General features: G+C 31.9%; 1 protein-coding gene across 1 annotated transcript; it reads right to left on the reverse strand.

Annotated features, from left to right (window-relative positions):
• Positions 1–4,258: 4,258 nt before the first annotated feature.
• Positions 4,259–5,228, reverse strand: LOC139840885 (protein FAR1-RELATED SEQUENCE 8-like). The gene is made up of 3 exons (XM_071831127.1): positions 4,887–5,228; positions 4,530–4,657; positions 4,259–4,358 (listed from the first exon to the last, which is right to left on the reverse strand). The coding sequence occupies exons 1-3, from the start codon at positions 5,226–5,228 to the stop codon at positions 4,259–4,261; spliced, it is 570 nt and encodes a 189-aa protein (XP_071687228.1).
• Positions 5,229–20,083: the final 14,855 nt, after the last annotated feature.

Raw genomic sequence — 20,083 nt, forward strand, 5'->3', positions numbered from 1 at the left:
TCTTTCGACTGAAATGACTACCTTTACAAAAATGACTTGTAACTTATATTTCCGACTATAAACCTATACTTTTTCTGTTTAGATTTATAAAATAGAGTTCAATATGAAACCATAACAATTTGATTCACTCAAAACGGATTTAAAATGAAGAAGTTATGGGTAAAACAAGATTGGATAATTTTTCTTGTAGTAGCAACGTGAAAATTGGTAACAAATCTATATTAATCATATCCTAGCTAACTTATATTGTATTATACATGTATTCTAATATATTATATAATTTTGGGATACCATAGACACGTATGCAAATGTTTTGACATATCATATCGACTCATGTGTATATATTATTTGGAACAACCATAGACACTCTATATGCAGTAATGTGGGAGTTAGCTATACAGGGTTGAGGTTGATTCCAAATATATATATACTTTGAGTTGTGATCTAGCCTGAGACGTGTATACACTGGGTCGTGGATTGATTCAATATAATATATATCAATTTTTTCTGTACATCTAACGTTGGACAACTAGTTGTAGGTTACTAACGAGGACAGCTGACTTAATAAACTTAAAACATCAAAATGTATTAAAAGTGTTGTAAATATATTTTAAATATACTTTGATATATATGTACATATTTGTTATAGGTTCGTGAATCGACCAGTGGCTAAGTCTTACTTCCCGACGAAGTAAAAATCTATGAAAGTGAGTTATAGTCCCACTTTTAAAATCTAATATTTTTGGGATGAGAATACATGCAGGTTTTATAAATGATTTACAAAATAGACACAAGTACGTGAAACTACATTCTATGGTTGAATTATCAAAATCGAATATGCCCCTTTTTATTAAGTCTGGTAATTTAAGAATTAGGGAACAGACACCCTAATTGACGCGAATCCTAAAGATAGATCTATTGGGCCTAACAAACCCCATTCAAAGTACCGGATGCTTTAGTACTTCAAAATTTATATCATATCCGAAGGGTGTCCCGGAATGATGGGGTTATTCTTATATATGCATCTTGTTAATGTCGGTTACCAGGTGTTCACCATATGAATGATTTTTATCTCTATGTATGGGATGTATATTGAAATATGAAATCCTGTGGTCTATTGTTACGATTTGATATATATAGGTTAAACCTATAACTCACCAACATTCGTGTTGACGTTTAAAGCATGTTTATTCTCAGGTGAATATTAAGAGCTTCCGCTGTTGCATACTAAAATAAGGATAAGATTTGGAGTCCATGTTTGTATGATATTATGTAAAAACTGCATTCAAGAAACATATGTCGATGTAATATATTTCTATTATAAACCATTATGTAATGGTCGTGTGTAAACAGTATATTTTAGATTATCATTATTTGATAATCTACGTAATGCTTTTTAAACCTTTATAGATAAAATAAAGGTTATGGTTGTTTTAAAAATGAATGCAGTCTTTGAAAAAGTCTCATATAGAGGTCAAAACCTCGCGACGAAATCAATTAATATGGAACGTTTATAATCAATATGAACGGGACATTTCACATACAAGTTAGTCATGGATGATGATCGAATTTAGATTCTTATATAATTGTTCATTAAAAAAAATATCTATGTGATATTGGTTTTCATTATTGATTTCACGAATGCGGTTGAATTTTTTTTAAAAACAAATATCATTTAATATTAGTTTTATTCTAAATGATTTTATCGTTATCTAAGTGATAACTAAAAAAAATTTCCTCACTTACAACTTCAATATGTTTGAATGAAGTAAGTATGACATGCTAGTTTAGTCATATTGACTAACAATACTTCTAACTTAGTCTACCATTTTTTACTGGCTAGATAGTGATAAAGTTAAAATGTGCACTTGTAAGGATCGCCAAAGAAAAAGCTACGAAAAGTCATGTAGAAAGTAAACTAAATTGTTTATTCCATTGCACTTGACTCATTTGAATTATGTGATCTTATGAACGTTAAAGAAAGACTAAGGACATATTGTTAATAATTTCCCTGTGTTAATAATAACAAATAGTTGCAAATAACAATTGATAATCGAATTTCAAATTCTAACACATACCCCGTATGATAGAATTAGAGTACTGGATGTTGTTTTATATGAATAAAAAAAAGCATCAAATTAGCTTAAGACTTTGATGGTTGTTCGGAAAAGATATTTTAATTTAAAAGTAAATATAAATACTTAACCAAATATAAAGGGAGCAGAATTTACGTGAAAGTTCAAGTTAAGCCAAGTCACCATGCCACATCATCGTGTGGATTTAATTGTGTAAAAAAAATGGAGTGGTTCTAGAATTTCTCTTTCTCTTCTCGAGAAATTCTACAACCACACACTATTTTTACACAAATAAATTCACTCGGTGACATGGCAAAATGACTAGGACCACTTGCTAGTAACTACTCCCTATTATTTCGGGACTTATTTATGATTATTATCTCCACTTTTAAATTGATTATATTTTCGAAAACAATTGATTATATTTTCCAGACTCTCTTTCTGACGCTTGAACGTATTGAGGCCAAAGAAACCGTGTTTCCAAATTCACATTTAACATGAACTATAAAAAGTTAGAAAACTACAATTGATAATTCAATATTTAAAATTGTTACACATGTGAAAGAAACAGATTGCTATATGTTGTTTGTGTAAGTAACTAAAGACTTCAATTTATCTTTAGAAGTAGTCTCTTCCTCCACAAATATGTCTAACTGAATCCACAATTTTATAAAGAAAAGTAACCAAGGGTCAAACACTTAAAAGACACAAAGTACTAAGAAATATCAAAAAGATACAGACCATCAATGGAAGATAAAATGCCTTAGTTGGTGGTATAGAGTAGCTAAACAAACAATCATAATCATGCCATAAACTGATAAAACACTGAAATTAAACTGCTACACAACATCTATGGATGATAAAATGCCTTAGTTGGTGGTCCAAATGGCATATTTTGAGCGTTAAATGCTGTACTCATGGAGTTGGTATGTGATGATTGCGGAATTTGGACACCTAACTGTTGCAGTTGCGGATATACTTGCTGAAAAACATAACCGTTTTGTGAAGAATACAGTGGTTGTTGCAAATTATAACTAGGAATGAATCCACCATAATGAAGCGGGAAATTTGTATACCCATGATTTATATCACTTGGAGCATAATAGTCAAATTGATTTGCCTGCAATTAAAATTTCAAACATTTAAATATCAAGTCATACACATTGAATGATAATGACACACATTAGTTTTACTAGTTACGAGCTTTAGTGAGGGTGTCAACATATATATAAGAAACCACGTTAAGAATCTAACACACAAACATATATTTCCAAGATAAGCATAGATTTAAATTAACCTGGCCATATAACACCTCTTTTTTCTTAGATTGTTTTGTTTCATCATCTGCATCTCCACAACCAAGCTCATTAACATCTGAATTTTGAAAGTTCTGCAATCACCATTAAAGAGAATGGTTAGATTTATTAATTTTTCTATTGAAATAAATGATATAGTTTGATTACCTTCTTCTTTTTCTGGGCGCCTCTAACAATTTTTTCAGACTTAGACTGTGGTCTCTTACTCGGGGGACGACCTTTTCTTTGCACCTTTGGAGGATTACGAATCTTAACATCTTCGTTGTTACAAGCACTGATTTGAGGCGTGCACATGGGGCTAATAGTGCTATTTTTATTACCTAAAATTTCACTCTTTAATTCATGAACTCGTACAAGTACAAGATTACATTTTTCGTCTAGCTCGGATGCCAAATCTGCCACTTCAGAGAAAGCATGACACATTTTATCATAACGACACCCAACATCCGAGACAACCCAATCATTGTAATTCACTTTCACTTTAGTATGTATCCTCTTAACATCTTTTCTCCATCTTCGTAAGATATATTTATTTGGAACCAAATATTATTTCTCATTGGTGAGTACTGTAAGTGTGTGCCTACACAACATTCCTCTAAATTCAAACAAGCGACATATACATCTAATATCACACTCTTCAATTGAGTTTCCCTTTTTAAAGCAAACAACAAAGTTCTTTTTCAGTAAATTTCCGTTGTCCACTACATCCTCAATGACTTCATATTCTACATACTCATCATGTGACATTATAGAGCCAATCCCACAGTACATTTTCACAGTCAACTCATCCCTGAACTCTTTAAACTTTGCATTGGTTAAAACATCTTTCATTTGTTTTTCCATTGCATAACGGGTAACTGAAGGGTACTATGAATTGTAAGAATTAAAATCTTCTATGTTCTCTTTCTCAACCCTATCCTTCATTGCATTTTCATATTGTTCCACAAATTGCTTTAGTGTAGTTTTCCTATTTACATATTTATCAAAAAAAGAATTAATACTCTCACTACGTTGTGTAGTAGACATACCAGCCCAAAAGATATCTTTAACGTAACAAGGGACCCATCGTTTTCTTTCGACATACAAGACATTTAGCCATCTATTCTTTTGGAGCTTACATATTTTTATCATTGTATACCAGGCAGCTTCAAATTCACTAGGAGTCAAAGAACCATACAAATTCTTTTTAAGCTTGTACTTGATTAATTTGTATTTTTTTAATTTGCCCAATTTTTCAGGAATCTTTTTCGTGATATGCCACAAACACTACCTGAAATCAATTAAAATAACAAAAACATTTAGACGTTAAACTATAAAACTATGATAATATTAAAAAATAATTTCTATAATATTGATAGTAAAGGATAAATTTGTAATACTATATTTACAGTACTACTTTTTAGAGTTTAAAAAACAAAGTTTTGATTTCAAAATCAAGATATGACTTTTACTTTCCGTTTGTTTCACGTTCTAGTGATGCCATGTAATCAATTACCATGTACCTGTGGCGTATACCAGGAAATACAATTTCAATTGAATTTTTCATTTCTTGATCTTGGTCAGTAATAATGGCATTAGGAGCACGTCCCGACATACACGATAGCCAAGTTCGAAAGATCCATGTAAATGTTCTAACATCTTCATTTGATATCAATCCACAACCAAATAATATTGATTGTCCATGATGATTTACCCCTACGAAAGGAGCCATTGGCATCTCATACTTATTTGTCAAGTATGTTGTATCAAATGTCACAATGTCCCCAAATTCCTCATAAGCTGCCTTACACCTGCCCAAAACAAACTCTTTAGTCTGTTTTCCTCGTCTAGTTCCCATGCGTAAAAAAAATCACGATCAATTGATTGAATCTTTACGAAGTAACCTTGAATTGCTTCCGCATCACCTTCTCCAAGTTTTAACCGTTTAACTTTATCAATATAATTACGACAATCTTTTTCTCAAAATGGTAGATTTTCATATCCCCCGCTCTCTATGACCAACGTATTGAAAATTTTATTCATTCTTACACCGGCTCTTTGGTGAAGTTCAAGCTGTCTCTTCACATGTCAATTTACTACCCGATAACAACGATAAAATCGTCCTTTGCTCGGACTAAAAGGGTGATTATGTTCGAGGTAAACTTTCGATAGATGCCACTTATTATCAACCCCGAAAACTCCTCTAATTCTTGCATGACAATCTGTTTTTGTAGTTGGGCGAGGGTTCAAACTATTCTTTGATTTAGAAACTGACTTCTGAGCCCGATTACATGCAAAAGTAACATACTTTAAAGTTTCATCTTATTCCGACTTTTGGGAAGATCTTTTATACACATCAAATCCCACTTTCTTTCCATAGGTTGCATAAAAATTTGCAAGGTCTTCAATTGTTTCAAAAGTCATGCCAATTTTTGGTTCTTTAACTGTTTCATGACGTTGAACACTCTCACAATTGTTTTCTTGAGCACACCCATTCTCGTGAGATTCTCCCTCCTCATAACCGGTTTCTTTTTCCATTTCAATATAACATTTCCTACAATTAAGAAAAATGCATATTCTGATCAACGAATAATTAACTTTGACTTGTCTGTAAAACATAGACATGAAATAAAAGTACTAAGCATCAAAGAATTTCTAAAATGTAAACCTTATATTTGAATGGATTAACTATGTGAACTGATATTAATAAAAGTGTATAATAAAGGTTACTAAAGGATGATTATTATTGTTATTAAAAAAAAAAAAACAATGAAACAAGTGATGGGCATGAATTCTCAAAACATTAATATACGAACGCACCAACAAAGATACAAAATAAGATGAAGTACTAACATCTTTTGTCTAACCCTATTACCACAAAAATCAATGAACTCCATACTTCATTGTCGTACATAAGTTATGAAAAAAACGGATATTCGTTACGAAAAATTTAATACTTACTCTGTCATTCCTTCCACATCAGTTTTCTTATATTGAATTTCATCTTTTTCCATATTCCCAGTTTCTGGAATTCCGAGTGTTTCTTCATTATCTGATAAATAATCGTCATCATCCAAAGGAGAAGTAAAAGATGATTCCTCCGATTGAGGTGGTGAAGAAGATAAAGAAGAAGAATTACTCATCGATATATTGATAAAGATGCATATGTCACGTACGGTGCATATAGTTTAACCTAGTAAGTAATTAGTTGATATTTTTTTATTTGGAAAAGATATTTAATTAGGAAGTTAGAATAATGAACCTAAATAAATGGAGGCAGTTATAAAAGGAATAAATGGAGGCTAATTTGGATTTACATGTCATCTTGCCATGTCAGTGAGTGGTGCTAATTGTGTGAAAGTTGAGGGAGTCTAGAATTTCTCTTCACGAGTGCTTGTAACAACGAAGACGTTAAGATTCGTAATCCTCCGAAGGTGCAAAGAAAAGGTCGTCCCCCGAGTAAGAGACCACAGTCTAGGTCTGAAAAAATTGTTAGAGGCGCCCAGAAAAAGAAGAAGGTAATCAAACTATATCATTTATTTCGATAGAAAAATTAATAAATCTAACCATTTTCTCTTTAATGGTGATTGTAGAACTTGCAAAATTCAGATGTTAATGAGCTTGGTTGTGGAGATGCAGATGATGAAACAAAACAATCTAAGAAAAAAGAAGTGTTATATGGCCAGGTTAATTTAGTTCTATGCTTATCTTGGAAATATATATTTGTGTGTTAGATTCTTAACGTGGTTTCTTATATATATGTTGACAACCTCACTAAAGCTCGTAACTAGTAAAACTAATGTGTGTCATTATCATTCAATGTGTATGACTTGATATTTAAACGTTTGAAATTTTAATTGCAGGCAAATCAATTTGACTATTATGCTCCAAGTGATATAAATCATGGGTATACAAATTTCCCGCTTCATTATGGTGGATTCATTCCTATTTATAATATGCAACAACCACTGTATTCTTCACAAAACGGTTATGTTTTTCAGCAAGTATCTCCGCAACTGAACAGTTAGGTGTCCAAATTCCGCAATCATCACATACCAACTCCATGAGTACAGCATTTAACGCTCAAAATATGCCATTTGGACCACCACCTAAGGCATTTTATCATCCATAGATGGTGTGTAGCAGTTTAGTTTCAGTGTTTTATCAGTTTATGGCATGATTATGATTGTTTGTTTAGCTACTCTATACCACCAACTAAGGCATTTTATCTTCCATTGATGGTCTGTATCTTTTCGATATTTCTTAGCACTTTGTGTCTTTTAAGTGTTTGACCTTTGGTTACTTTTCTTTATAAAATTGTGGATTCAGTTAGACATATTTGTGGAGGAAGAGACTACTTCTAAAGATAAATTGAAGTCTTTAGTTACTTACACAAACAACATATAGCAATCTGTTTCTTTCACATGTGTAACAATTTTAAATATTGAATTATCAATTGTAGTTTTCTAACTTTCTATAGTTCATGTCAAATGTGAATTTGGAAACACGGTTTCTTTGGCCTCAATACGTTCAAGCGTTAGAAAGAGAGTCTGGAAAATATAATCAATTGTTTTGGAAAATATAATCAATTTAAAAGTGGAGATAATAATCATAAATAAGTCCCGAAATAATAGGGAGTAGTTACTAGCAAGTGGTCCTGGTCATTTTGCCATGTCACCGAGTGAATTTATTTGTGTAAAAATACCTGTATACTTACAAATCTTCTTCTTCTTTCTTACCAAAACTTTACAACCTTCATAAACCTGGGCACCAAGCGCCATTGTACCCTCATTCTCAATCTTAGCAGGCTGAATGCGCCTAATATGTAGAGAAGTCAACGAAAGACCAAGGAACTCAGCAATTAATGTAACATAAACACCACCACTTAACGGACTGTTGGGCTTAACATTATGACCCTGCCCGCAAAGAGACTTAACGACCCCATATGGAATGTTGACAAACTCCTCATCCCGCAAATTACTAAGATAAAACAAATCAGCAATGCTGACTTTCTCTGTATTCTGCCATCTCTGATTAATGGTATTTGAAATGAACCGCTGGATGATGCGAAGACGTTTGTCTTTGATTAGTGTGTAGGAGCTGCTACTCGGTTTGTAACTCTGCTTATGAGTCATATTGTACCAAGCTACCTCATGCAGAAACGAATTAGTGAACCGCTTACACCTAGTAAGATAATAACCCAAAGTATCCTCATCCACCTCGACATCTTCATAAATAGTGAGTGCATTAGCCATGTCCATGATAGTCATGGCGCACATTTGACCACCCAACTGAAAAGTTAATAACACATCATCATAACGACTGGCAGTTGGGACAAACCTAGCAGTCGAAAAGAACTCTAAGCACCACACTTTGTAAATCGGACGATCAAGAGGGAAGAACTCATACCAATCATTAAACCCAATTCGTTCCCCAGGACCTATAATATACTGTTGAACCAACATTTCGCGAACCTCAGCTAAACCAACCTCCTCGAGAGGTTCCCAATCAGTATAACGCGTAGATATAAACTTACGGCCCTCTATTTCAGTTAAAACATCCATCCATTCCGTATAATTTTCATTAGTACGCTCCCAAACCAAGTAAGGATGCAAATCCTTTAGGGAGCTTATGAGCCCTTGGATGAACGGGTGCCATTGGCACACTTTGCGAAGCACTAGGTCTTTTCGTTCCCTGTAAAAACAATCACATATACAAGAAACAAAATGGGAAAAAGGAAAATGTTAGCGTTGGTTTAAAACCAAATAATATCCCATCTTCCACATTTGCTTTCATGCTTGACAAATATCCTCCACATTCAAAAACTCAATCAACAAAAAACTATAGTATCTCATATACGCACAAAAACCATATTTCCATAATGCCAATACAATCTTTCATGCAATAATAGATTTAATTAAATTGACGGATAATACATGAATTAAGCATACTACAATCGCATCATTCAATCACAATTCAAAAGTTAAACTGAGTCAAACTCAGTCAACTAGCTCAAAATTACCCAAATTGACATGAACCCTAATTTTTCAAAATCAAGCAATCGAATAATTCATGACAATTAACAACTAACAAACTTAATAACTAGCATAACTAACACCACTCATAAATAACTATCAAAAATCAAAATTAAGGCCAAATTTCCACATACTCAAGAACCCTAGAATCAAAACTAGCAATTGAAGATCAAATAGCATATGAAACTAGATTCTAGCATGTTATACAATCATAATATAAATCAAATTTGGCCAAAAACAAAGCAATCAACACTGATGTTATGCGAGGTGTATACGAAATAGTTATTATTTTACTACGAAATACGATACAATTTTACACAAGTTATTTATTTATTTATAGAGTGGATATACCTAAACCTTGCTACAACACTATAGGTAGTGTACCTAATCGTAAAGTATTGTATTTTTTAGTAAGTCCGGTTCGTTCCACAGGGAGCTAGCCAAGTTTAACGCTATATTTTTAAACTATATTTGTATATATATATATATATATATATATATATATATATATATATATATATATATATATATATATATATATATATATACAAAAGTAGTATTATTATTATTATTATAAAGGGGGTTTTTACCGTTTAATGACCGATTTGTCGATTTTATATCTTAAGCGTAAAGATAAATGACAATAATATAAATGACAGAATTTAAATTGAGATAAAGTAAATTGCAGTAATTAAAATGACAGTCAATAAAGGTACGATGAAATATGAAATAAAAGTATTATGCTTATTTAAACTTCCATAATCATGATGTTTGACGTTTTGATTTTAATTTATTTATCTGGGTTAATTGTCCTTTGTCCTGGATTTATTTGATACCTATCTGGTTTTTGTCCATAATAGTCCATCTGACATAATTATAAAATGCTTGTCAAATTAACCTTATTCCCGAAGTCAAATATTCCAACTAATTAGGGATTCGAACCATAACAAGGTTTTAATACTTTGTTTAATAATTACACCAGGTTATCGACTGCGTGTAATCCAAGGTTTTATTACTCTGTTAACAATTACACCAATTATACTTGTATGTAATCCACCCCTGTTTTAATGAGAAATGAATATTAATTTACCAACTTGATCAAAATGAATATTCAATTACCCAACCCGAATAATTAATTAAATGATCGTAAAAGATGTCGTATAAATGTCACTAAATAGAACATACATAATTATTTTAATAATTATTAGATTAACTAATTTGAAGATAGGTTCGATAGATTCTAATGAGTTGTCATTCGATTAGACAATACCCCCTATCTATTAATAGTCAATAGTCCAATGTCCACAAGTGTCGGTCTTTTGTCCAAACCTTAATTATGGTACAAAATCCAATAACCCCATCTTAATATTTTAGTCCAACATCACGATTACTTCGGCTCAAATAAGCATAATAATAACTTAGTTACGATACATTAATTTAAAAAGGAAGAACATAGCTTACAGTGATTATTTATTGCGTAGCGTTACCCGGACAGAGTTCCGACTTTAAAAACTTACAACATTCGCTAACATAACCTTATTATTATTAAACTTTAATATTAAAATTATAATTAAAATATAAATATAAATATAAATTTAAGAGAGTGAGAGATAGATTGAATTCTGTGTGTTTAAAACGTCGAGCAAACTGCCTTTTTATAATACTTGGCCTGCTACAGTAACTCATGCGAGTGCATGAGTTTTGTGCCTTCTAGCTATGCGATCGCATGGCCCTCTGATCCAGCTCACATAACTTTGTTTTCTAGTTTGCCGACGGTTTTTAATATATAATATAATATATATATAATTTTAAGAATTATTTATATATTATATTATATTTATGTGCATAGTTGACTTGTAATTTTAGCTCCATTGCGTCGCGCGTTGAGAGTTGACTCTGGTCCCAGTTCCGAATTTTCGAACGTCCTTTCGTACGCGGAGATATCTTGTACTTTGCGTTCCGCGGCTCGTACTCTTGTAATTTTTAGACGTTTCTCATCAATAATTCGAACCACTTGGATTGTAATTTGTACTTTTTAGCTTTTTGATCATTTGCGTCTTCAAATCGTTGTTTTCTTCTTTTGTCTTCGCACTTATTTATTTAAACGAATATTACATAAAAATAGAACAATTATAACTAAAAGCTTTACATATTGGAAGGATATTGTGCCTAAATATATGTTCATTTGGAGCACTATCAAATATCCCCACACTTGAGCGTTGCTTTTCCTCAAGCAATACAGAACTTGAAATTAAATCACACTTCACTCGAATCACTTTTTTTTATTCTCACACTTTATACATCAGTGATTTTGATACAGTGGTATAAACAATGATAGTAATGATGTGGTTTACAGTCCCACATGACTATGAAAATTTAGAACCTTTAAGGAAATTGGATCTTTATGAAAATATTTGATCTTTTGAAAACTCATTCTAGCTTTTACCCTAGATAAGTTTTTCGGAATAACCCTTCACCGGTGTTTGCAAAATGTTTTTGTGGGTTTCAGAATTGAAAATTTTAGCTCAAAACTTATGGTTTTGTGTCACCCACTTGCTAATCCTTGTATTAGGAAAGCACACATCCAGTATACTTGCTCCGTATATTACCTTTCGGTAAACTACCGTCAGGTTGTAAAGGAAAGCGTTGAACAAGCAACCGTTAAGGCAATGTCAAATGACATGCAGATGTTCATGGTCCAAAAGAGTGTCGGATGCAATTACTATCCTTTGTAGGAGCAATAGTAAAGATCACCCTATAATTTTTCAGTCTGGCACAAGGTCCTGTCTTTGACCATGCTATGCAACCACCGTTCTTACAGTTGACACCCGATTTGGTTCAGGTGACCTAATGAATTTCGGTGAATTCTTAGGATTTTATGTTCAATGGTAATGAACGCATTGAAAATAGGTTTTCAGAAAACAAATCGGTTTTAATTTGATCAAAATATTTTCTCGTTCAAGCTCAATTTTAGATATCATCGAATTCCATGAGTTTGTAATTCTCAATCTTTAAAGTCAATCTCAAGGATTGAGTAATATCAGGCTTAAAATCTGATTTTTAAACTTTAAGGAGATTATCCTTTCTGGGGGTCTGATTCATTAGTCTTATCAAGCTAATTTGCACGGCGCCCTTCCCATTTTATGAGACAGATCCTCTCATGGTTAAGATAAGTCTGACCACTTGGTGACCCTGTTTGATGCTGAGGTTCGTGAATTTCCTGCTGATTTTAGAGATGACTTTTCTAGATTTTTCATCAATCTACAGCTGGTCTGGACGACAACTTCCTGAACTAAATCAAGAAGCGCGTGTCTTTTTCGAAAGACTTTACTTCCTTTTAATGATGGAATTGATTCATCGTGTAGATCCATCTATTCTTTCAAAGGTATTACAATAAATCGGGTAAAACTAATTAGTTTAGTCAAAAGCAAAAGTACCTGCAATAATCTGTACCAAATATGTGTAATGTGTTTTTAAAGAACTTGGTAAATTCATCCCACACTTAGCTTTTATTCATTCTTTTCTTTGCCTTTTTATTCTCCTCTATTCCATTTTAAATGAATTCTAACGTTTTGGGTTGTTTCTCCATTTATGTTCTCTTCGAGGTAACAATAATTTCGGTATTAACACCTAGTTTTATCGTTCATAAATATGTGTAAACATGATTTTGAATTCATTTAGTTAAAAAATTTTCAAATTTTCACAAAATTTGGCACAAAATTTGGCAATTAAACTAAGTGTAAACTCGAGAGAATTTATAACCCTTCCCCACACTTGAGATCATGCAATTCCCTCATTTGCATGAAATCAGACTATAATTATAAATTCATGAGGGCGATTAGTGCAGAAAAATGATTAAAAATACCGAGTTTGCAAACATATTATTTTATATCACATTTGATATTTTGCGTCTTATCGTCAAAATTAGTAGTTTTTGCTGAACTTAATGCCAGTCTTTGAAAGTGCGCTGTTTTACCCTGTTTTGTACATAAGATAAACTACAAACATATATATAATATATATTTTTATTTTTATTTTTTTTATAAAACCTTTATTTATTAAAATAATTTAAATGAATAATTTTTTAAAATTTTGTTTCCTTTTACTTTAGGTAGTTTCGATATGTTTACCTAGTCCGTCCCTCGACAAAATTTAAAATTTGTCGTTTTTAAAGCGATTGTTTTAAAAGCAAAGATTTTTTTGGGTTTTTTAATTTTTTTTGGTATACTTTAGATCAATAAAATTAAAAATAATTATAACAAAATTTTTCGCCCCGCCCTCGGGTAAAGCAATTTCGGTTCCATAACCTATTCTTCAACTTACGATGAATTTTAGAAATCATTTTTTTAAACTTAATGAAATAAAGTAAATTTTGTTTTAAATTCACATAAAACTTAAATTTAAAAAGCATATTAATTTTAAACAAAACCTACAAAACAAAAATTCAGAATGGGGGGAGAAAACTAGTTCTTTAGTGTCTGCTAGTGGAAAAGACCAATTGGATTCTATTCTCGAAACTACACGAGAATAGAACAACTAGCTCTAAACAACGTTTTCCTTTTAGAACATTTGAATCTCCCCACACTTAGGTAGCTGTGGTGTCGAAATTGTGATTAACTTCATCGTCAATTTCTTTTGGACCATAATCAACTTGCATATCTGTGACTTTTGCTCTAAGCCATTGGTCGGATTCCTGTGTAATATCCATAAATTCAACTAGTTTCGCCTTTTCATTAGGCGATAGATTGAATACTAACCGGTTACATAACTTAAAGTTCCCCTTGGTTCTAGCATCGCGAATCCGTTTAATAAGTTTCTTCATTGAACTGTTAGTAACGGAGTCATTTAATTTTGTATCAACAAAGGGGTTCTTTGTTATCAAGTCATCATTAGGTGTTACTTCATTTTCCCCACACTTATGCGTTTTATTATTGCTAAGCACTACCGTTGGAGTTGGTAAAACAACATGGTTCTTACCAATCGTTTTTGTTGGTTCAACGATTTTGGTTGGTGGAGATTTAGACTTTCGACTCACAAAGGTGATCGATTTTTCACCATCATTAAGTGTCATTCTACCCTCTCTTACATCAAATAACGCCCCGGTGGATGCTAAGAATGGTCGAACTAAAATTAGAGGAATGTTTGGGTCCTCTTCTATGTCAATGACAATGAATTCGACTTGAAAGGTTAAATTACCTACTTGAACGGGTAGATTGTCAGCAATTCCAACTGGGTGGCTAATGGTTTGATCAAAGAGTCAAACACTCATTTTTGTTGGACTTAACTCACCTACTCCTAATCTCTTATATAATGAAAGAGGCATAACACTCACACTCGCACCTAAATCTGCTAGTGCATCATACATGACACAATCACTAAGTAGACAAGGAACAATAAATTCACCTGGATCACCCAACCTTGGTGGAGGTTTTGGTGGAACTGTCTTCACTGGGTTTATCTTTACAGTTTTTGTTTCTTGCACTTTCTTATACTTCTTCTTCTTTCTAGAGGTATCACAAACTTTATTACCTATCACTTGCTCATACTCAACTCATTTTCTTGAAAACGGGATGGGTGGTCTGTATGGTGCCACCACTGGCTTTACATACTCGGTTGGTGGTGGTGGTGTTGTAACTTCTTCATTGTTACTCACATCGAAAACCTTCCCATCTTCTGATGCTAGTTTTTCAGAATTCGTTGAAACCATATTAACATTCTCATTCCGAGGATTTACTTCAGTATTACTCGGTAGCTTTCCTTGTTCCCTCTCACTCATCATGCTAGCAAGAGTACCTACGTGTTTTTCTAGATTCAAAATGGAAGCTTGTTGAGTTCTTAATGACTGATCAAACCTCTCATTTATTTGGGTTTGAGATGTAATAAATTGTGTTTGAGATTCCATTAGCTTTTCCATCATTTCTTCTATATTTGGCTTTTTCTCTTCGGTTTGTTGTGGTGGTTTATACAAGCAAGGTCTTTGTTGATTGAAAGTGTTGTTTTGAGTTGGTTAGTTATTCGGACCTTGTTGGTTGTACGAGTTATTGTTGGGTCCATTTGAATTGTAAGGAATGTTTTGATTTCGATTGAAGTTTGGCCTTGGCGGTTGATAATTATTTTGATAATTATTTCCCGGTCTTTGGTTCATGTACGAAACATTCTCTCGTTGTTCCATCGTTTGCTCAATGTGACAATCTTTCGTTAAGTGTGGTCCACCGCATTGCTTACAAATGATTCATATTGCGTAAATATCTTTAATCATCTTTTCCATTCGTCTCTCGAAAGCATCTATTTTTGCGGAAACGGAATCAAAGTCATGGCTAGAATCGGCTCTAGCCGCTTTAGATGATCGAAAAATATCTTTTTCTTGATGCCACTCATGTGAGTTGGATGCTGTGTTATCAATGATTTTGTGAGCTTCGGTTATGGTTTTCTTCATAATGGAACCACCAGCTGTTATGTCGATGTCTTTTCGTGTAGCAATGTCGCATCCTTGATAGAATATTTGTATTATTTGATAAGTGTCTAAACCGTGCTGAGGACATCCTCTCAACAAATTTCCGAATCTTGTCCACGCTTCATATAGAGTTTCATTTGGCTTTTGCGTGAACGTAACAATTTCTCCTTGAAGTCTCACTGCTTTAGATGTCGGAAAGAGTTGTTTAAGAAATTTTTCAACTAAGACATCCCATGTATCAATCGCCCCTTCAGGTAACGATTCTAACCAATCTTTGGCTTCTCCCTTTAAAGTCCAGGGAAATAACATGAGATAGATCTGTTCATCCTCAACTTCTCTGATTTTGAATAAAGTACAGATCCTATTAAAGGTTCGAAGATGTTCGTTTGGATCTTCTTTTGGCGTACCACTATATTGGCATTGATTAGTTACCATGTATAGGATTTGTCCTTTGATTTCATAATCTGGCACATTAATGTCTGGCTTAATAATGGCGTGTCCTTGGCCAGTGCGTTTAGCCCTCATTCGGTCTTCCATACTTAGAGGTTCCGGATTTTTCATGATTGAATTTGTTGAATCTGAATCACTAGAGGATTCTGACTTAATGGTTTCTTCCTCGACAATCTCTGGTTGAGTGATTTGTGGTTCAGGAGGAATTATTAGTGGTTCAGGATCTCTGAATTGTCCTTGAATATCCTCCGGGTTCTCAATTGTGAGGTCGGGTTCAAAGAATGGATTATCGGAAATTTAAATTGGAGTAATTGGTCGACTTGATGATGATTCTAAAGAAAAATCAACGGCGACAATATTGGCTAGATGTCTTGATCGAGTTACAGGTGGTGAACGTATGAAAGGTGGTAAACGTTTTGCTCGGTGCATTCACGGAATATCCTATAAGTTATAAAAATAAAAATTATATAAGTTCTCAAATTAATAAACTTTTCTGATTTTGCTCACGTTTAGAATAGCCAATAGATGCAGCAGGTAGCCAGGACCCTTTAAATCGGAAGCCCACAACTCGCCACTAACAAATCCAACTATTACTACGAACCAGAAAATTTTGGATGTCTATAAATTTAACCGCTTAAAATAATTTTTCTTCGAAGTTTTAGAGAAGAAATAGAAAATTCTATGTCCTAAAAACTAAAGCGTCGAGAAATAAGAAAGAAAAAGAGCGCGTCGAAAAACTTCGAAAAATAAAAATTGAAAAATAAAAATAAGAAAGAAAAACGTCGAAACTTAAAATTCTAAAAACTAAATCTAAAAAGTTACGCCTAAAGGTATTAAAGCTTAAAAGGAATTCTATATCCAAAACGGCAATAACTTAAAAGGCACTAAAATATATGAACGGCGTCGCAAAATTCTAAAGCGTCTAAATCTTAGTCTAAAGAAAAAGCACTTAAGGGATTTTACGGCAAAGCCTAAAAACTAGAAATATAAAAATAACTACGGAAAAATACTAAACTTAAAACTATATAGTGAATGATACGAAATAAACGATAAAAATACAAATTATAACTAAAATGATAAAAATACAAATTATAAAAATATTATTTTTATATTATATTTTATAAAAATATTAATCTACATATTTAATAATAATATTAAAACTTAATATTACAAAATATAAATTAAAACTAAAAACTATTTAATATTATAACTAAACCCTAATAATTATTATTATTATAAAATTAAAAGCCTACGTAATTAATGCAGTCCAAGGTTTCTGGCCTGTCAGTGTCCCTCATGCGATCGCATGAATATTGGTCACTCGAGCCATGCGATCGCATGGAACAAGATACCAGAAGCAGATTGGGCTTCGAACAGGCTCGACCCAATTACTTATTTTTTTTATTTTGATTTTTATTTTCTGATTTTAATTTATATAAAATATTTATATAAAAAACGTATATTTAAAATTCTAAAAATAAAAATATTTTTTAATTTTATATATCTTAAAATTATATATATAGATTTAAACACTTATATATATATATATATATATATATATATATATATATATATATATATATATATATATATATATAGAAATTTTTTATTTTTTATTTTTTATTATTTTTTATTATTTTTATATGTTTTTATATAAATACAAAATATTTTTACAAAATTAGAGATAAGAAATATAGCGTAAAAATATAGCGTTTCGCCGGTTCCCCGGCAGCGGCGCCAAAAACTTGATGTTATGCGAGGTGTATACAAAATAGTTATTATTTTACTAAGAAATACGATACAATTTTACACAAGTTATTTATTTATTTATAGAGTGGATATACCTAAACCTTGCTACAACACTATAGGCAGTGTACCTAATTGTCAAGTAGTGTAGTTTTTAGTAAGTCCGGTTCGTTCCACAGGGAGCTAGCCAAGTTTAACGCTATATTTTTAAACTATATATATATATATATATATATATATATATATATATATATATATATATATATATATATATATATATATATATATATATATATATATATATATATAGTGGTAGGATCAAGAGGGAAGTAACCATTCGGGGGGAAGTGGGGGGAAGCAAAAACTTTTTTTTTTCGTTTTTTGAAAAAATTTTGTTCACGAACATTATAGATGAGATGAAAATATGAACATTTAGTAGAGACACTTTGTGATAAATGTTTTTATTTTGGCGGGAAAAGGCTCGAAGAAGTAATATATAACAATTATCGTGTTTTTCGAGCGTATTTTGAGGTTTTAGCTATTGGGGTTTAGATATTAGGGTTTAGATATTTAGGGTTTAGATTTAGGGTTTAGATTGAGTTTTTAACACGAACGGTTTAGAGTTTAGGGTTTAGGGTTTAGGGTTTAGGGTTTGGTGTTTTGGGTTTATGGAATAAACCCAAAACACCAAACCTTAAACCCTAAACCCTAAACTCTAAATCGGGCTAAATTTTACTTCACAAAACATGGAGAGAAAAAACGTTCATATTCTTCACGAACAATATTATCTTGAATATCGTTTTCCCGCCTAAATAATAACATTCATCACGAAGTATCTCTTCTAAATATTCATATTTTCGTGTGATCTTGATGCTGGAAAAAAAATTTCAAAAAAAAACGATAAAAAAATTTGCTTCCCCCCGCTTCCCCCCGTTTGGTTACTTCCCCATTGATCCTGTCCATATATATATATATATATATATATATATATATATATATATATATATATAAGTATTATTATTATTATAAAGGGGGGTTTTACCGTTTAATGACCGGTTTTTCGATTTTATGTCTTAAGCGTAAAGATAAATGACATAATTTAAATTGCGATAAAGTAAATTGTAGTAATTAAAATGACAGTAAATAAAGGTACGATGGAATATGAAATAAAAGTATTATGCTTATTTAAACTTCCATAATCATGATGTTTGACGTTTTGATTTTAATTTATTTATCTGGGTTAATTGTCCTTTGTCCTGGATTTATTTGATACCTATCTGGTTTTTGTCCATAATAGTCCATCGGTCATAATTATAAAATGCCTGTCAAATTAACCTTATTCCCGAAGTCAAATATTCTAACTAATTAGGGATTCGAACTGTAACAAGGTTTTAATACTTTATTTAATAATTACACCAGGTTATCGTCTGCGTGTAATCCAAGGTTTTATTACTTTGTTAACAATTACACCAATTATACTTGTATGTAATCCACCCCTGTTTTAATGAGATATGAATATTAATTTACCCACTTGATCAGAATCAATAATCAATTACCCAACCCGAATAATTAATTAAATGATCGTAAAAAATGTCGTATAAATGTCACTAAATAGAACATACATAATCATTTTAATAATTATTAGATTAACTAATTTGAAGATAGGTTCGACAGATTCTAATGAGTTGTCATTTGATTAGACAATACCCCCTATCTATTAATAGTCAATAGTCCAATGTCCACAAGTGTTGGTCTTTTGTCCAAACCTTAATTATGGTACAAAATCCAATAACCCCATCTTAATATTTTAGTCCAACATCACGATTACTTCAGCTCAAATAAGTATAATAATAACTTAGTTACGATACATTAATTTAAAAAGGAAGAACATAGCTTACAGTGATTATTTATTGCGTAGCGTTACCCGGACAGAGTTCCGACTTTAAAAACTTACAACATTCGCTAACATAACCTTATTATTATTAAACTTTAATATTAAAATTATAATTAAAATATAAATTTAAATAT

The sequence above is a fragment of the Rutidosis leptorrhynchoides genome, chromosome 4 (assembly GCF_046630445.1).
Source record: "Rutidosis leptorrhynchoides isolate AG116_Rl617_1_P2 chromosome 4, CSIRO_AGI_Rlap_v1, whole genome shotgun sequence".
In the NCBI taxonomy this organism is placed as follows: Eukaryota; Viridiplantae; Streptophyta; class Magnoliopsida; order Asterales; family Asteraceae; genus Rutidosis; species Rutidosis leptorrhynchoides.

What these genes read in the sequence shown, in the direction of transcription:
- LOC139840885 (XM_071831127.1), bottom strand. Translation starts at nt 5,228, where the DNA reads ATGGGAACTAGACGAGGAAAACAGACTAAAGAGTTTGTTTTGGGCAGG. An exon ending in GTATACGCCACAGGTACATG is followed by an intron (nt 4,658 to 4,886) that starts GTAATTGATTAC and finishes GATTTCAGGTAG; the next exon opens with TGTTTGTGGCATATCACGAA. An exon ending in AGTGAATTTGAAGCTGCCTG is followed by an intron (nt 4,359 to 4,529) that starts GTATACAATGAT and finishes ATATGTAAATAG; the next exon opens with GAAAACTACACTAAAGCAAT.